We start from the raw sequence: 17,287 nt of genomic DNA, 5'->3' as shown, positions 1-17,287 counted from the left end.
GAGCTTTGGAAAACCTTTTTTGCTAAACCTTTGGAAAAGGTTCTTTGGCTCTAGAAGGAAACACATTTTGGGGATGAAGTGGCTCAAGGAGGCTCAAGCCAAACCAGCAGCAGGAGAAGGGGATGCAGCTGGTGTGAGTGGGATGAACCCAAAGCCTGTGAGCAGCAGGACCAGAACATTCCCTGCCCCTGGCATCCTCCAGCCTGAGCAGTGTCACAGCTCAGGGGACAAGCAGCCAGGGCAGCCTCACACCAGCAATGCTGATTCAGCACATTTACAGAACTCAATGGATGCACCCCAGGGCAGAGCTCTGAACTCAGGGAGCTTCCAGCCCCCAGACCTTGGGAAGCAGCCCTGTGAGCCAGGCAAGCACCCCCCAGTGCCACAGTGGGTGCCCAGGGGGCTCATGCCAGGGCAGCACACGCAGAATCCAGCTGTGCACTCACAGATTCCAGCTGTGCACTCACACACCTCTGTCCTGCCGGGCTGGGGCCAGGGCTGGGGCCCCTCGTGCCCTGCTGGGTCTCAGGGAGCCCTTGAGCTGCTCTGGCACCTTCCCTCTCTCCTTGGCCTCTCTCACTGCTCTCTGCTCACACTGCTCTGCTCCTTTAGGGGGGGCTTGAGATTCCTTTGCTTGGGTTATTTCTTGAGATTCCTTCTCTTTGGTTATGTCTTGAGTTTCTTTTTCTTTAGTTATTTCTTCAGATTTCTTTTCTTTAGTTGTGTCCTGAGATTCCTTTTTCTTAGTTGCTTCTTGAGATTTTTTTTCTTTAGTTATTTCTTGACATTCCTTCTCTTTGGTTATTTCTTGAGATTCCTTTTCTTTAGTTACTTCTTGAGATTCTTTTTCTTTACTTATTTCTTGAGATTCCTTCTCTTTGGTTATTTCTTGAGTTTCTTTTTCTTTAGTTATTTCTTCAGATTTCTTTTCTTTAGTTATTTCTTGATATTTCTTTTCTTTACTTGCATCCTGTGATTCCTTTTGTTTACTTATGTCCTGAGATTCCTTTTTAGTTGTTTCTTGCAATTCCTTTTCTTTAGTTGTATCTTGAGTTTCTCTTCCTTTATTTGTGTCTTGAGAATCCTTTTCTTTGGTTTTGTTTCCAGGTTTATCCATCTCAGACTGTGACACTGGAGCACCCCTCAGGAGATTCTCACCAGCAGGAGCAGGGCTCACCTCTGCAGGCTGACAGGGACCTTTCCTGCTCTCTTTGGGCTGTTTTTGGGCAGTTTGGGCAGCTGTCCCATGCAGACCAGCAGCCCCAGGCTCAGCCCCTGCAGCTTTCCTGTCCATCCCAGCTGCTGGCACAGCCTGGCACAGGGCAGGGGAGGTGCTGCCTGTGCCCCCAGGGGTCCCTGCAGGGGCAGGGGAGGTGCTGCCTGTGTCCCCAGGGGTCCCTGCAGGGGCAGGGGAGGTGCTGCCTGTGCCCCCAGGGGTCCCTGCAGGGCCAGGGGAGGTGCTGTCTGTGTCCCCAGGGGTCCCTGCAGGGCCAGGGGAGGTGCTGCCTGTGCTCCCAGGGGTCCCTGCAGGGGCAGGGGAGGTGCTGCCTGTGCCCTTCTCTGCCTCTGCTCTGGGTTTTGGATCTGCAGCCCCATGAGGAAGCTCTGAGGGAGCCTTGCCAGTGCTGTGTTTTTTATCAGTGGGTTTTATTTCTTTATTATCTACCCCTGCCACGTGGCAAAGGTGACTCCTGTCCTTGGGCTGGCCATCCTGGGAACCAGCCTCCCTGCTCCTCCCTCCTGCCTGTGAACCCTCTTTGCCAGGTGCTCTGTGTCCCAGATCCAGGGGCTGCTCACGACATTTCTGGGTCTGCATCTCCTTCTCAGGCTCTCTGCTGCTTTTCTCTGCCACAGCTTCCAGAGGAGGAGGAGGAGGAGGAGGAAGGCCCCCAGTCCCTGCACCCCCCTCCCTCTGCTTTGGGGTGCCACAGGGAGCATCACCCCCATCACCAGAGCCACTTGCTGTGGTCTGAGACTGGGATTTGAAATCACTTCCTTTGTTATTCCAAACTCTTTGAGGGCCAGTGGGGAAGTTTTTAATGTTTCTGTTTTCATCTACCAAGTCTGTGCCTCCCAAGGCACACTCCAGCCCAGATCCCAGGGGAGGCTGTGCCTCACTCCTCTCTGCTTTTGCCTCTAGAGGAACAGGCTGCCTGGAGGCACTTTTAGCCTTTTTACTGCTTCCATCATAGCCCCTCTTTTTAGATCTGTCACTGACTGGGGCCAGGCTGGGATCTGACACTGCTGCCTGCTCTGGAGTAGGATTTTTATTCCTGGCACCTCCTGCCTCAGGTTTGCCCCTGATGTCCAGGCCAGGAGGAGGGAACATCCCTGCTCCTGCTTCATGCTCCAGCAGAAGAGGCTGCTGTGGCCCAGGCTCCCCCTTTTTGTGCTTCTCTTCACCTCCTGTGGGTGATTTCCCTGGCTCCAGAGGCAAAGCAGGAGCCTTGGCAGGAGCCCTGGAGTTCTCTCTGCCCTTCTCAGACTGAGTTTGTTGAACATGTCCCACTGCAGGGATGTCACCTGGCCCCAGCTCAGCCTTCCTGCCTTTCCCTTCTCTGCTTTTACTCCTGGCCTTGTCCTTCCCCAGCTCCCAGGTGGGACTGTGCATCCCTGCCCCGTGCTCTGGGGGAGCCTGGGATTTATCTGCTGCCTTCCCTTCGTTCCAGCTTTCCTTAGCACTGCCTGTCTCTGCCTCTGAACTCTCTGTTTTATGGCCTGGAAGATTTGGCTGCTCAGAGAACCTCCCATCACCACCCTGGATTTTGGGCCCCCCCAGCCCCTCTCTCTGCAGACCAGACCCCTTCTCCTTCTCCCAGCTCCTTTCCCTGCTGTCCCCCCCAGCCCCCAGGGCAGCTGCCTGCCCCGAGGGGCTCCTCCCAGCCTGTTTCCTTCTCCCATCACTGCTCCTCTTCCTGCCCTTCTCTGAGCTGAGCCCAGCAGAGCCTCTGCTCTCTCTGCCTCTCCCAGCCCCCTCCTGCTCTGTGGGGCTGGTGCTGGCAGCCACAGCAGCATTTCTGCCTTTCTCTCTGCTCTTCTCTTGCTCTAAATCCCCCAAATCAGCTGCTTCACCTTTCCCAGTGTTTTCCTTCAGTTTCTCTGCTCCCAGCTCAACTTTGGCTGTGTTTTCCTGCAAGCCCCCAGCAGGGACAGAGCCCCCCTTATCACTGCCCTCCTTCACCTGATCAGCCACCTCAGCCAAACCTCCTGCATCCACCTTCTCCTCAAGGACAGGCTGCTGGGAAAAGCCCCTTTCCCCTTTCCTGCTCCTGCCATCACTGCCTCTCTTTCTGGGTTTCTCTGGGGGACAGGCTGCTGCAGGGCTGCCTGCTGGGGGCCCAGCCTGGCCATTTGCAGCACTAACTCCTTCCTTCCCAGCCCCATCTGTCCTCCCTCCAGCAGTGAGTTTGCCTCCATCCTCTGAGAGATGCTCTGAGCAGCTCCTCATCCTTTTGCCTCTCCCTTCACTGTGCTTTTTTTTAGGTCTGTCCATCCCCTGTGTCCCACTCTGGGGCTCAGAGGCAGCAAATCCTTTCCCTGTGTCTGGGTCTGGGGGAGCTGCTGCCACCCCCCTGCCCCCTGCCTGCCCAGGGCTGGGATGTTTGGGATGTTTGCCCTGCACAGCTGGAGCCTCCCCAGCTTTTGGTGAAACTAAAGCAGGAGCTGCAGGAGCATCTCTTGGGCTCTTCACTCCTCCCTCTGAGCCTGTTTGATTTTCTCCAGCTGCCTTAGGCTCTGTGGGGAGCTTGTCCTCCAGGTGAGGCTGTTTGAGGGATTCATTTTCAGCCCCTTTGCTTTTTTCCCAGTTTTTCTTGGCTGCAGTTTCCAGGGAAGGCTGATGGACAGAGTCACTGGGTGCCTCCTGCCCTGGAGAGGGGGTTTCAGGCTCCTTGTTTTTATGGGAAAGAGGCAATTCTGAAGGTTTGGTCTGTGAGGAAGTTCCTGCTTTGCTCAGGTTGGCACCTTTTGCCTCCTTGTCCTCTCTCTTCTCATTTTTCTTGGGGAAATCTCTCTCTGTGGGCTTGGTGGGTCCCTTTGCTGCAGCAGATTCCTCCACCTTATCCTTGCCCACCTGCTCTGGGGGAACCTCTTTGCTCTTGCCTTCAGCTTCCAGCATCCAGCTGTCACCTCTCCTTCCCTCTGCCCCCATCTCCTCCCCGGGTCTGGCATCCAGCACTCTGCATTTTGGGTCCTGCTGTGCTGGGGCTGGCACAGGGAAGGAGTTCTGCTGCTGCAGGATGTGACTCCCAGCTGTTATTTCTGCATCCTTTGGCACATCCAGAGCTCTGCTGCCCGTGGCTGGGCTCTGCCATGCCCCCCCAAAGGCAGCTCTGGGGGCTGCTCCATTCTCATCCCACCACTCCTGCCCTCTTGGCAGCTGGTTTCTCCTCTGCTTTGGTTTCTTTTTCTTTTTCTTCACAACAGCACCTTCCAAATCCCAGCTCTCCTGGGGGGGATCTCTGCAGCTCTCCACAGGCTCCATGGGGACACTGGTGGCTTTTTTGTGAGGAGCCCTAAAGCCAGGGGATGTTCCAAGCTGCACTGAGGAACAGGGATCTGCTCTGGGCTCAGGACTCTTCTGCTGTGGGACACCTATGGGATGCTCCTCTGGCACATCTGTGAGAGGCACTGGGGCAGCTTTTGCTCTGCCAAACCCACGGTCCCTGGATTTGGGAGCTTGCCTGACTTGTGCACTGGGAAGACCTGGAATACAGGAAGCCTGCTCAAACATCAAGGCCACCATTTGCTTGATAAAAGAAAAAATAAATCTATTCTCTATGTGACTGCAGCCCTCTCAAAGAGGCCATACAGGATTTCCCAGCACTGGAACCACACCAGAGCCACCCCAGGAGGGCTGGGGTAGGTATTCACCCCAACACCTGTGGGATCCACCCCAAATCCAACATCAGTGCTATTTAAACACAGTCTGACACAGGCTCTTACCCCACCAAAAAGCACCAGTTCTTGTAAAGACATGCCATTGCTTTTTAAAAATGCATTAAGGATCCATTTTGTCTCAGCAAGACAAGATCAGAGAGAGCCTTTTTATATCTCTGGCTGGCATCCTTCCAGAGTGGGAAAACAGAAGTTTAGTGGGAAGATGGGAAGAGAGATGGGGGCAGGAGAGCCAAGTTCCCAGCAGCAGAGTGGAAGCAGTGGGAGGCAGAGCCTCTGTCCCAAGGTCACCTGCAGTGTCCCTGGGGATCCCAGAGCAGCAGCTGTTTGTCACTTAGTCCTGGCCCACAAATCCTCCTCCACAGCAAGTGTGAGCAGCACCAGCCCCTCTGGAGCTGGCTCAGAGGAGCAGGAGAAAATCACATCTTCCTGTGGAATTACCCAGCTCCTGTGGCTGGCAGGGAGATCCTCACTGGAATATCCTGCTGAGAATTAACAATCCCTTCCAATCCCAAAGTGCTGATGGCACAGAGAGGAGCTCTGCAATCCCCCAGCACAGCTGTGAGCCAGTCCCAGTGATAAAACACCCAGAGCACCCAGATTTGGGGTTTTAGTTTGAATATGGAGGGAAAAGAGCCCTGGAGAGGGCAGGACCTGAGGGGGAGCCCAGCACCAGCAAACTGAGAACCACACCAAGACATTTCTGCTTGCCCAGGTGGCCCCACAGCCAGGAGCAGAAGGTGCAGAATTCCCAGAGGAGGCTTCCATGAGGGAATGGAATTATTTTTTATTATGGTTTCTGTCCTACCTGTGGGCTCCTGCAGGGTTTTCCCTTCCTGAGGCTCTGCATGTTGGATGTGGTTGTGCTCAGCCTCCTCCTTTTGTGTCTCACCATCCTCAGCAGGAGCAGATTTTTCTGGAAGGTCTTTATTTTCTAGTGCTCCTCTTGGTTCAGCTGGAACATGAAAGACAGAACAGAAAGCTTCAGGTCTCAGGAGCAGCTGAAGGGGTGAATGTTGTGTTTAACAGGAGTGGTGGTTGGTTCATCTCCTCACAATCCCATTCCAGCTGCACTTTCACACTCTGCACATCCAGTGTGGGGTAGAAAATGAAGCAGGGGCTGTTCCAGGGCTCCAGCACAGGCTGAGGGTTTGTTTGGGTTTTTATCTCTTTGTAATCAACCCAATTCAGACTGTCCCAGCTTCCCAGTGGGAATCCAAACCCAGAATAACTCCTTTATCAGCCTGGAGTCCCTGGCTAATGCTGATCATCTCATATTCATCCACACCTTACAGCACATCCACACAGCCACCACAACACTCCTCACTCTGCATAATCACAGCCAGTTTTCATTTGCAAGGCATAATTACATGGGAGAGCAGCTCTCCCTGTAATTAATTTTATTGAAATTTGAACAGAAAGGGAAATGAAGACAGACATTGGTGCAATGAGGGAGAGAAGGACAAGCTGTGAGACTGGCAGCCCCTGGAGTGCCAGAGCAGGGCCCAGCTCTGTCCTGCTGCATTTCCCACCTGCTGCCTCTGCCTGGGAGCTGCTGCTCCCTGCAGCCTCCTCACTCAAGGGGCTGGGAGGGGGTTTCCTGTCCTTTTCCTTCATCTTCTCTGAGTCATCCTCACAAACTTCTGGCACTTTGGATTCTGCTTCCACCTTTGCTGTTGCTTCTGCAAATGGAATGTAAAGAGTAAAAAATTCTGGTTTTAAATTTAGATCAGGTTAAATAAGGTAAAAATCACTCCCTCACTTTCAAAATCTGATTTTTAGGATCTTTCTACCTTCCTGCATTGTCCTGCACATCCTCTTTCATTCACCCACCTGCTTCTCAGTCACTACATTCTAGTGTTTTGTTTTTTTTTGTTAAAACTTCTCTCTTTAAATTTATCCTCCTCATTAAACTGAAGAGTAGTAGAAGAGAAGAAAAAATATCTCACTCCAACCCCATCCACAACCAGTCCACACATGCTGCCTCTGCCCAGGATTATTTGCTGCATTTTGATAATGTAAATATGAAATAAATACAATTTTGGAGAGCAGTTTTCTCTCCAGAGGGAGAAATCCACACAGCACAGCAAACCTGCCATGGAAATCCAAACACCCTTCCCAGCACTTCAACTCCTACAGTCATCCCAAGGAAAGGTCCCAAAATTATCAACTAAGCCTTGCAGTCTCTTCAGAAACTGTTTCCAAGAGCTCTGTTTGTGAGCTCTGTGTCCCTCAGGATTTGGGAGGGTTTGCTGACACCAACCAAGCAGCAGCAGGGATGAGCCAACACCTCCCCATGGCTCTCCTCAGACCACAGCACTGCTGGGAATGCCCAGAGAAAACTAAAAAACCCCTAAAAACCTCTGGTTTTATGTTTGACAAGTGAAGAACCCCCATGAAGCATTTCCTGTGTATCCTGAGAGCAGAGCTGAGCTCTCCCCAGGGTGCTTCACCCAAAGCCAATCCACACTGGGCCCCATGAGCTCAGAACCACTGCACTGAACCATCCTGACTCTGGGGCTCTGGGACTGGGGCACACTCACCTGCAGGACACTTCTCTTGCTGAAGGGATGTCAGCAGCTCCCCAGACACAGCTGCAGGGACAGGCTGAGCTTCCTCTGCCACAGCAGGGCCAGGCTTGGCTGCAGCTGGAGCCAGCCCAGGATCCAGGGCATGGTGATGGTTGATTTCTGCTGCTGGGCCAAACTCAGAGTCCACAACGTGCTGAGCTTTGTTATCTGCTGCTGGGGCAAACCCCAAATCCAAGGCATGGGGAGGTTCTGCATCTTCTGCTGGGGCAAACCCCAAATCCATGGTCTGCTGGGATTCTTCACCTGCTGATGGAGCAAACCCCAAATCCATGGTCTGCTGGGATTCTACACCTGCTGATGGAGCAAACCCCAAATCCATGGTCTGGTGGGATTCCACATCTGCTGTTGGAGCAAATCCCAAATTCATGGTCTGTTGAGACTCCACACCTCCTGCTGGAGCAAATTCCAAATCCATGGCATGGTGGGATTCCACATCTGCTGCTGGGGCAAATCCCAAATCCAGCCCATGGTGGGATTCCACATCTGCTGCTGGGGCAAATCCCAAATCCATGGTCTGGTGGGACTCCACACCTGGTGTTGGAGCAAACCCCAAACCCACCCCTTGGTGGGATCCAGCATCTGCTGCTGGGGTGAAGCTGAGCTCTGTTCCTGGGGTGGGCACATCATTGACACCTTTGGGAGGGCTGGCTTCAGGAGCAGCAGAGAGCCCCAGATCCTGGGTTTCCATGGCCTGGAAAGGGCTGCAGGGAGCTGGGGGGGGCTTGGAGTCTCCAGCCCCAGCCTTCTCTGAGGGAAGGGATGCAGCAGGAATGGAGGCTGCACCTGCAGAACACAGGGAAACACAGAACCAGAGTCAGGGAAAATCCAGAACACAGACCAGAGTCAGGGAAAATCCAGAACACAGACCAGAGTCAGGGAAAAACCCAGAACACAGACCAGAGTCAGGGAAAATCCAGAACACAGAAACAGAGTCAGGGAAAATCCCCATGGGAACACTTGAGCTGCTGGGTTATGGCTGGGGCTGCCAGAACACAAACCAGAGTCAGGGAAAATCCAGAACACAGACCAGAGTCAGGGAAAATCCAGAACACAAACCAGAGTCAGGGAAAATCCAGAACACAGACCAGAGTCAGGGAAAATCCAGAACACAGACCAGAGTCAGGGAAAATCCAGAACACAAACCAGAGTCAGGGAAAAACCCAGAACACAGCATCAGTGTCCAGGAAAAAACCCATGGAACACCTGACTTGCTGGGTTATGGCTGCAGAACACAGCACCAGAGTCAAGGAAAAAAACCAAAATCCCCATGGGAACAGCTGAGCTGCTGGGTTATGGCTGGGAACACACAGTGACACCCCCTGGGTCTCCTCTTGCCTTCCAGCCCCACATCCCCCCCCTGTCACCAGTGCCCCCAGTCATTCCAGTCCTTATCCACTGCTGATTGCCTCCAGGAGCCCCTCCTGCAGCCCAGGTGCCCTGTGTGATCCCAGCTGCTCCCAGGATGGGCTGTGAGTGCTCCTGATGCCACTCAGCTGGCAAGGGGCCAGAGCTGCTGGATGCTCTGCCAGGAGCAGATCCCAGCACAGCCCTGACAGGAATCCCAGCACAGCAGCTTCCCCACCTCCAGCATGTCCCAGCTCCACTCCCTTCTCCTGGGCAGGGACCCCTGGCCTGGGGCAGCCACACATTCCCTGGGAAAGCTGTTTGTGCCTCTACACAGCAAATGTGGAATCACCTGTGTGAGCCCAGCAGGTTTTCCAGGAGCAGGAAAAGTCATTCCAAACATGGTTTGTGCTGGTGGTGGGGGGTCAGTGTCAGCTCTGGCACTCCTGACACAAAATCCTCCCACAAATCCCAGATTCCTTCAAACTGGCCTCGTTCATTTTTCACACAGCATCTCCCAACACTGAGCTGCTAGCTCCAAACCAACATTTGTCACTTCACAGCACAATCAAACCTCTGCATTTAAGCTCCTATTTGCCTAAAATCCCCTAACAGGAGTTTTTTCAGTCACTTTTTGTTTAATGTTTCAGCTGTCCAGAGGCAAGCTTTCCCAAATGATCAGTGCCAGAAGCACTGGCTCTCTCCTGCAGCTCCAGACAGCCCCAAGCTCTGCCCATCCTCTGTGCCCTCAACATCTCTCATCTATTGCTGATGACCAAAAAATAACATTTCTACTGATTTTTTGAGTCACATCTAAAAATATCCTCCTCAACCAGTGGAAAATGTATTAAATCTAAATTAGATATTCAACTCAAGTCAGAAAGAAATAGAAAAAAATGGAAAGTCCCATTTAAAATGGTACTTAAGGATCCATTCAGATAAAACAAATATTTTAGTGAACCAAACCAAAAGAAAGGAACCAGCCCTCATTTGGGTTTGACTTTGTTATGGGTTTTTTAAGTGATATCATGATCTTCTGCAAAAAAACCCATAAAGATTCTGATTTTACACATGACTAAGACTGTCAATAAATAGATATTAAAAGCAGTGTGGATGTTCCCAGGAGAATTATGGAAATGAATGGGATAAAGTATTAGGAAACTGGATAACAAGTGGCACTGGGTATAAATATGTTAAAAATGGGGTTTCTTTCAAGAGTGTTGTAAAAGGACAGGTTGAAAGGTGTTTGTGAGCAGATGTGACACCTGGGGCCATGGGTTGGACCTGGTGACCTCAGAGGGTTTTTCCCACCTAAACCCTTCCCTCACTGTGCTGTAACCACATCCTCAGGATTTTCCTGCAGTGAGAATCTGGAACCCCAGAGCCAGCTGGGCTGGGACACCAGTGAGATTTGCTGCTTGTCCCTCAGGTGTCCCCACACAGCAGGGTCTGTGCACACCCTGGTTCCCCTAAGCAGAGAACACCCCATGTTTTGCCAGATCTCAGCTGCAGATTTACCTGCTGTGGAGCCCTGGGGGGCTGCAGCCTCCCCTGGCAGGGCTGGGGCTGCAGCAGGAGCCTCCCCAGGGGCTGTGGGGCTCTCAGGCAGGCTGGTCCTGATGGCTTCTGTGGCTGCAGGGGGCACTGGGGACAGAAACAGCTGCAGTTAACATCTGGCAGGAACATCTGCAAAGGCCCTGGCACACAGAGCTGTGGCATGTGATGTGTCAGCCACCCTGGGACTCCCCCTCAGCATCCCATCCTCAGCTCTTACTGCCCACTCCCAGGAAAACCATCTCTGCAGCAGCCAGGGAAACTCCTGAACCCCAGGGGAAGGGTAAAGCTGGGAGTGCTGTGCTCCAAACCCACCCCCAGCTCCAGAAACACTTCCCACCCCTGAGCAGGGTGGAACTGCTCTCAGCTTCTTAAAGATCGAGTCTGGTAACACACACGAGCTCCCAATGGGAAAATGTCCCAGTGGAGCTTCCAAGATTTAACTGTGACCAGAATTTCAAGGTAACTGTAAAATCCCAGAAAGGTTTGGGTGGGAAGGGGCCTCAAGGATCACCCAGTGCCAGCCCAGCCATGGCAGGGGCACTTCCACTGCCCCAGGCTGCTCCAAGCCCCAGTGTCCCACCTGTGCCAGGGCCTCCCCACCCTCCCAGCCAGGAATTCCCTCCCAATATCCCTCCTCAACCCACTCTCTCCCAGCTTAAAGCCATTCCCACTCCTCAAAGATGATTTCCTGATGTGAGCAGCACAAACAGTTCTGTCCTTGCCCAGGTCCCTGTGGCTGTCACACCTCCTGTCCCCTGAGGGGACAGACAAGGAGAGGAGCTGGTTCTGCTGCTCAGGGGCTCTCTACCAACATTTCCTGCAGATTCAGCTCAAAACTCTTCTTTACCTGGTGGCTCAACAAAGAAAGAGGTATCTGGTCCCTTCATGTCCTGCTGAGCTCCCATCCAGTATTCCTCAGGTGCTGTGGGAACAAAACACTGAGCCCAGCCCTGACCCCACAGGGCTCTGACCTTCCCAGTGGAAGGTTTTGACTCTGCTGGGTTGGGAGTTCATCCTCTGGGAATTTTCAATTCCCTCTATTCTGTACTTCCACGATTATTGGGAGGGAAATAATCCCCCATCAGTTAATTCCCTGCCATCAGACAAGAGTTACAGCCAGCACTGAGCCCAGAGCCAAGGCAGCAGCTCCTCTCCTCTGGTCTCTGGGACAAGTGGCTCTGGGCTGGGGGCTGGAATATCCATCCTGTGATATCCCAGTGCAGAATCCCAGACTGGTCTGGGGCTGAAGGGACCTTAAAGCTCATCCCATAGCAGGGACACCTCCCACTGCCCCAGGTGCTCCAAGCCCTGTCCAGCCTGGCCTGGGCACTGCCAGGGGCACTGCCAGGGGTCATGGGGCACTGCCAGGGACACAGGGGCACTGCCAGGGGCACTGCCAGGGACACAGGGGCACTGCCAGGGACACTGCCAGGGACACAGGGGCACTGCCAGGGGCACAGGGGCACTGCCAGGGGCACTGCCAGGGGTCATGGGGCACTGCCAGGGACACAGGGGCACTGCCAGGGGTCCAGGGGCAGCCACAGCTGCTCTGGGAATCCTGTGCCAGGGCCTCACACCAGAACACTCCCCCTGATCCAACAGCTGTCCAAGCCAAGAGGAAACTTTCCAACTCAACTCAATTAATGTATCAACTCCCCCCCAGGTTTCTTCAGCACTCCTAACCTGGGATTTCCCAGCTGCTAACCTCCAAAGCCAGGCCTTAGAGAAAACATTTGCTTCTCACCTGCTTTTCCTGGCAGGAATTCTGTGCCTGACTCGAGGCCCATGAAGGCTGATGGGTCCAGAGCCTCTGCAGGGGAATAGAGGGGCCCCAGGAAAGGTTGTTCAGGTCCCATCATGGATCCGTGTGGAGCTAAGGGAACAAAAAAGCTTTTGTTCATCACCAGCCCCAATGAATCCTCTCCTAGATTTCAAATCCTACCACACCTGGCCTGTTCTGCTCAGCAGCAGTTCAGATAAATCTGCATCAAATGTTAGTTCTGCTTCACAAACCATAAATTCTGGATTTAACAGAACTTTCTGACAAGGTGTAAGAGAGTAAACACAGGCAAATTATTTCCTTTGGCTTTCTGCTTCTGCTTCCATGAATTCCTGCTGGTAATCCCTTAGTAATCCAATATAAATATAATAATCCAAGAGTGAAATCCTGAAGAGCACTTTGCTGAGTATCTGTGTTTTAGCCATTAAAACAAGAGCAGGGGGGGATAAAAGCTTGTGAATTCAGAACCAGAATTTCCAGCACAGGGAAGGGAAGGGAAGGGAAGGGAAGGGAAGGGAAGGGAAGGGAAGGGAAGGGAAGGGAAGGGAAGGGAAGGGAAGGGAAGGGAAGGGAAGGGAAGGGAAGGGAAGGGAAGGGAAGGGAAGGGAAGGGAAGGGAAGGGAAGGGAAGGGAAGGGAAGGGAAGGGAAGGGAAGGGAAGGGAAGGGAAGGGAAGGGAAGGGAAGGGAAGGGAAGGGAAGGGAAGGGAAGGGAAGGGAAGGGAAGGGAAGGGAAGGGAAGGGAAGGGAAGGGAAGGGAAGGGAAGGGAAGGGAAGGGAAGGGAAGGGAAGGGAAGGGAAGGGAAGGGAAGGGAAGGGAAGGGAAGGGAAGGGAAGGGAAGGGAAGGGAAGGGAAGGGAAGGGAAGGGAAGGGAAGGGAAGGGAAGGGAAGGGAAGGGAAGGGAAGGGAAGGGAAGGGAAGGGAAGGGAAGGGAAGGGAAGGGAAGGGAAGGGAAGGGAAGGGAAGGGAAGGGAAGGGAAGGGAAGGGAAGGGAAGGGAAGGGAAGGGAAGGGAAGGGAAGGGAACTCACCAAGGATGTCCCTGGCAGCCTCAGCATGGCCTGGGAACAGGGGCACGTTCTTCATGTCCGTGGGGAAGGGGAAATCTGGCAGGTTCTCCCCTCTGTGGATGCTGAAGGGGTCTGGAGAGACACAAGCAGGAAGGGTCACACTCAGGGGACAAGAATGTGATTGGAACAAGAGGGTGAGGATGCACCATCCCAAGGAAAAGCTGATTTAGGGATTGTGCACCAGGAGCAAGGCCCTTTGTAATTAGAATTTACACCCAACAGCAACATGGGGCAGGGATGGGGCAGGGATGGGACAGGGATGGGGCAGGAATGGGACAGAAACAAGGACAAGAATGGGACAGGAACAAGGACAGAAATGGGGACAGGAATGGGACAGGGATGGGGACAGGAATGGGGTCAGAAATGGGGCAGAAACAAGGACAGGAATGTGACAGGAATGGGACAGGAATGAGGACAGGAATGGGACAGAAACAAGGACAGGAATGGGACAGAAACAGGGACAGAAATGGGACAGAAACGGGACAGGAACAGGGACAGGAATGGGACAGAAACGGGACAGGAACAAGGACAGGAATGGGGCAGGAATGGGACAGGAATGGGGACAGGAATGGGACAGAAATGGGGCAGGAATGGGACAGGAATGGGGCAGAAACAAGGACAGGAACAGGACAGGAATGGGGCAGGAATGGGACAGGAATGGGACAGGAACAGGACAGGAATGGGACAGGAACGGGACAGGAACAGGACAGGAATGGGACAGGAATGGGACAGGAACAGGACAGGAACAGGACAGGAGCAGGACAGGAGCAGGACAGGAATGGGACAGGAATGGGACAGGAATGGGACAGGAACGGGACAGGAGCAGGACAGGAACAGGACAGGGACAGGACAGGGACAGGACAGGAGCAGGACAGGAGCGGGACAGGAGCAGGACAGGAGCGGGACAGGAATGGGACAGGAACAGGACAGGAGCAGGACAGGGACAGGACAGGAATGGGACAGGAACAGGACAGGAACAGGACAGGAACAGGACAGGAACAGGACAGGAACAGGACAGGAACAGGACAGGAGCAGGACAGGAATGGGGCAGGAGCAGGACAGGAATGGGACAGGAGCAGGACAGGAACAGGACAGGGACAGGACAGGAATGGGACAGGAACAGGACAGGAGCAGCACAGGAACAGGACAGGAACAGGACAGGAGCAGGACAGGAGCAGGACAGGGACAGGACAGGAACAGGACAGGGACAGGACAGGAACAGGACAGGAGCAGGGCAGGAGCAGGACAGGAACAGGACAGGAGCAGGACAGGAGCAGGCCCAGCAGCTCCTGAGGCCCAGCAGCCCAGGGCAGCTCCTACCAGCCATGTCCAGGGGTTTGAAGCACAGCTCCCTCTCCTCTGCTGGCCACGACTCGTTACGGTCCAGGAACTCCTTGTAGGACATCTTCTCATCCATGATTCCTCCTGGGAATACTGACAGGGGAGGGGAGAGTCAGCTGGTCAAAAGGCAAATACTGGAAATTTCAAATGGATTGCTGTACCATGTGACACTGGGATGTGACTCCCCAGGTGACAGGGACTGGCAGCCAAAGCAGAGACACAAATATTCATTTTTTGTGGTTTGGTGCAGCTCCTCAAACACAAGGCACAGAATGATGGGGATTTCTGGCTCCTGAGAACAGGTTCCCATGGTCAGAGAGGAACAAAACCCAAAGTCCTGAAGCTTTAAACAGGACAAACTCAGTGGAAAGGTCCAAAATTAACACCCAGACTAACGACTTGTAGCTTTATTTCCATTTTAAGAACATCTGAATTTGTCTCTTCTGAGGACAGCATTAGAGTTTTAAACTGGTCCCAGTTTGTCCTGGGAAGAAACACAGAAATATTTACAAATTCTCTCATTCTCTGCTCTCTGCCAATACATCTCTTCCTGCTTTTAATATTTTTACCTTCACTTAGGCTGACAAGACCTGCAAGCCTGGAGCTCAGGAGATGAAATTTATCACAAAATATCCCTGGATATAACCCTTAACTCAGTGCAAAACTGCAGTAAATAAAAACCACCCCAGTGCTGGGGCACAGAAGGGAAGAATTCATTAAAAACATGACCCAGATCTGTAAAATCAACAACCTGGAGGGGTCAGGTGGGCTGGGAGCTCACAGCAAGGTGGGCAGAGATTCAACACTAAAAATAATTATAAAAAATAATTATAATTATAAAAATAAAATTTAATAAAAATAAATAAAAATAAAAATGATAAAAATAAAAATAAAGATGTGATTGAAAAATAAAGAATAAGATGAAAAATGGCTTTTGTGGGGCTTGGAGTTTGTTTTACATCACAAAACAAGGAAAGGCCACCAGTACAAACCATCAGAGGGTTCAATAATTTGCTCAGAGTTTGGGATTAGAGGAGCAGGAGGGGATTTCTTGGAGTTTGAAATATGTCCTAACCTCTTATTAGAGGTAAATATTAAATATTGCTTCTAATTAAAATACATTTAATTATATAAATATTTAATAATAATATAAATAATAATTTAAATATTAATGCATCCAATAATATAATATATGGGATAAATTATGTTCTATATGTTATAAATAAATGAAACATACAATATATATTATATAACATATACATTATATATATATTATATTATATGTTTTCATGCACATATTATATAACATAATTTATACATAATTTATATATTTTCATGTGTATTATATTATATATCTAGACATTATGTAAGTTTATATATTTATAAATATATGTCAATTATGTATGATACATTATTCTATAGATATTTTTATTTATATATACATGCAGACACAAAGACTATAATATAATATAATATAATATAATATAATATAATATAATATAATAGTTATATTGTATATTATAATGTATAATGTATTATATATTACATATTATATAATATATAATATGTTATATATTATATATTATATATTATATATTATATATTATATATTATATATTATATATTATATATTATATATTATATATTATATATTATATATTATATATTATATATTATATATTATATATATTATATATTATATAAAAATAAGTACATGCAATGACTAATGAAAATAATGTCAAATAATATGTGTGTGACATTGTGTGTGTGACACTCACTCCATGTGTCCCATTCCTGTGTATCTCCACTCCTCAATATTTTATTTGCTAATATAATGTAATTTTGATAATATTTTATTTAGCTTTGCAAAGTGCTCTGGAGATAAAGTGCCACTGCAATGTGTCAAGAGACATTATTATTATTTACCATTATTTGTGGTACAGAACAGCAAGGGATTTAATTAGATTCCACTGTAAATTCCTCTAGACAGGAGCCTGTCATTTGTGTGTCTATAAAACTATTTAAAGCATTAAAAAAAACACAGAAGACACTAAAAGTCCTTGACAGTGTGAGGAAGAGCCTGGGAGCAGTTCAAAACATTCAAGAACTTCTTCAATATTCTGATATCCTGACATTGTGCCAGAGTGCTGGGCTGGACCCACACTCAGGCTGAGGGATGCACCCACTGCTTGAACTCGAAATATTTCAAACAAATAGCAAAAAAATTAACAACAAACACATCAGCTTATTGCCCTGATTAAAGATTTCACAGGGAAGAACACAAAATTGGGGTCAGAAATTAAACCTGAAGAAACCCTCCACTTTGGGGGGGTTTAGCAGCCAGGTTGTTCTTTAAATACAGAGTGGGCTGGAGAGGGAGGGAGCAGAGGGAGAGAAAAGGAATTGCAATGGGAAATATTTCCAGCCCAAAATATGAACCCAAGTGGAGCAAACCCAGCAGAGTTTGTGAGCCCTGAGCTGGAAACTGCAGCAGGAGCAGCTGGGAGCTGCCAAATCCTCCCAAAGCTGAACCCAATTCTGGAGTATTCTGCACACAGGATTTCCACTGCAGATGCAAATCAAAAACCCAACTGCTTCCCAGCAGGAATGTGGGTGCAGGGACAGGGACAGGGACAGGGACAGGGACAGGGACAGGGACAGGGACAGGCCTGGGGCAGGGACCCCTCCCTGGGCTCCCCCTGACAGAAGC

The 17,287-nt window shown here is 50.6% G+C and overlaps 1 protein-coding gene across 7 annotated transcripts in view; it reads right to left on the bottom strand.

Moving 5' to 3' along the window:
- MAP4 (microtubule associated protein 4) overlaps nucleotides 1–17,287 on the bottom strand; it is a 142,858-nt gene that overhangs the window by 51,414 nt on the left and 74,157 nt on the right. For 5 of the 7 annotated variants that reach the window (XM_056485934.1, XM_056485935.1, XM_056485936.1 and 2 more), the window contains exons 5-13: nucleotides 14,557–14,670; nucleotides 13,198–13,308; nucleotides 12,133–12,261; nucleotides 11,236–11,310; nucleotides 10,350–10,475; nucleotides 7,440–8,270; nucleotides 6,429–6,578; nucleotides 5,705–5,851; nucleotides 472–4,704 (exon numbers count right to left, since the gene is read on the bottom strand). In XM_056485934.1, coding sequence (XP_056341909.1) covers nucleotides 472–4,704; nucleotides 5,705–5,851; nucleotides 6,429–6,578; nucleotides 7,440–8,270; nucleotides 10,350–10,475; nucleotides 11,236–11,310; nucleotides 12,133–12,261; nucleotides 13,198–13,308; nucleotides 14,557–14,670 — 5,916 coding nt within the window. The remainder of the gene's footprint in view (nucleotides 1–471; nucleotides 4,705–5,704; nucleotides 5,852–6,428; nucleotides 6,579–7,439; nucleotides 8,271–10,349; nucleotides 10,476–11,235; nucleotides 11,311–12,132; nucleotides 12,262–13,197; nucleotides 13,309–14,556; nucleotides 14,671–17,287) is intronic. The other 2 variants (XM_056485940.1, XM_056485939.1) reach the window with 1 other exon arrangement.

Source organism: Oenanthe melanoleuca, chromosome 2 (assembly GCF_029582105.1).
Source record: "Oenanthe melanoleuca isolate GR-GAL-2019-014 chromosome 2, OMel1.0, whole genome shotgun sequence".
In the NCBI taxonomy this organism is placed as follows: Eukaryota; Metazoa; Chordata; class Aves; order Passeriformes; family Muscicapidae; genus Oenanthe; species Oenanthe melanoleuca.
Note: the sequence above shows the minus strand (reverse complement) of the source record. Positions and strands in the feature narration are given on the sequence as shown.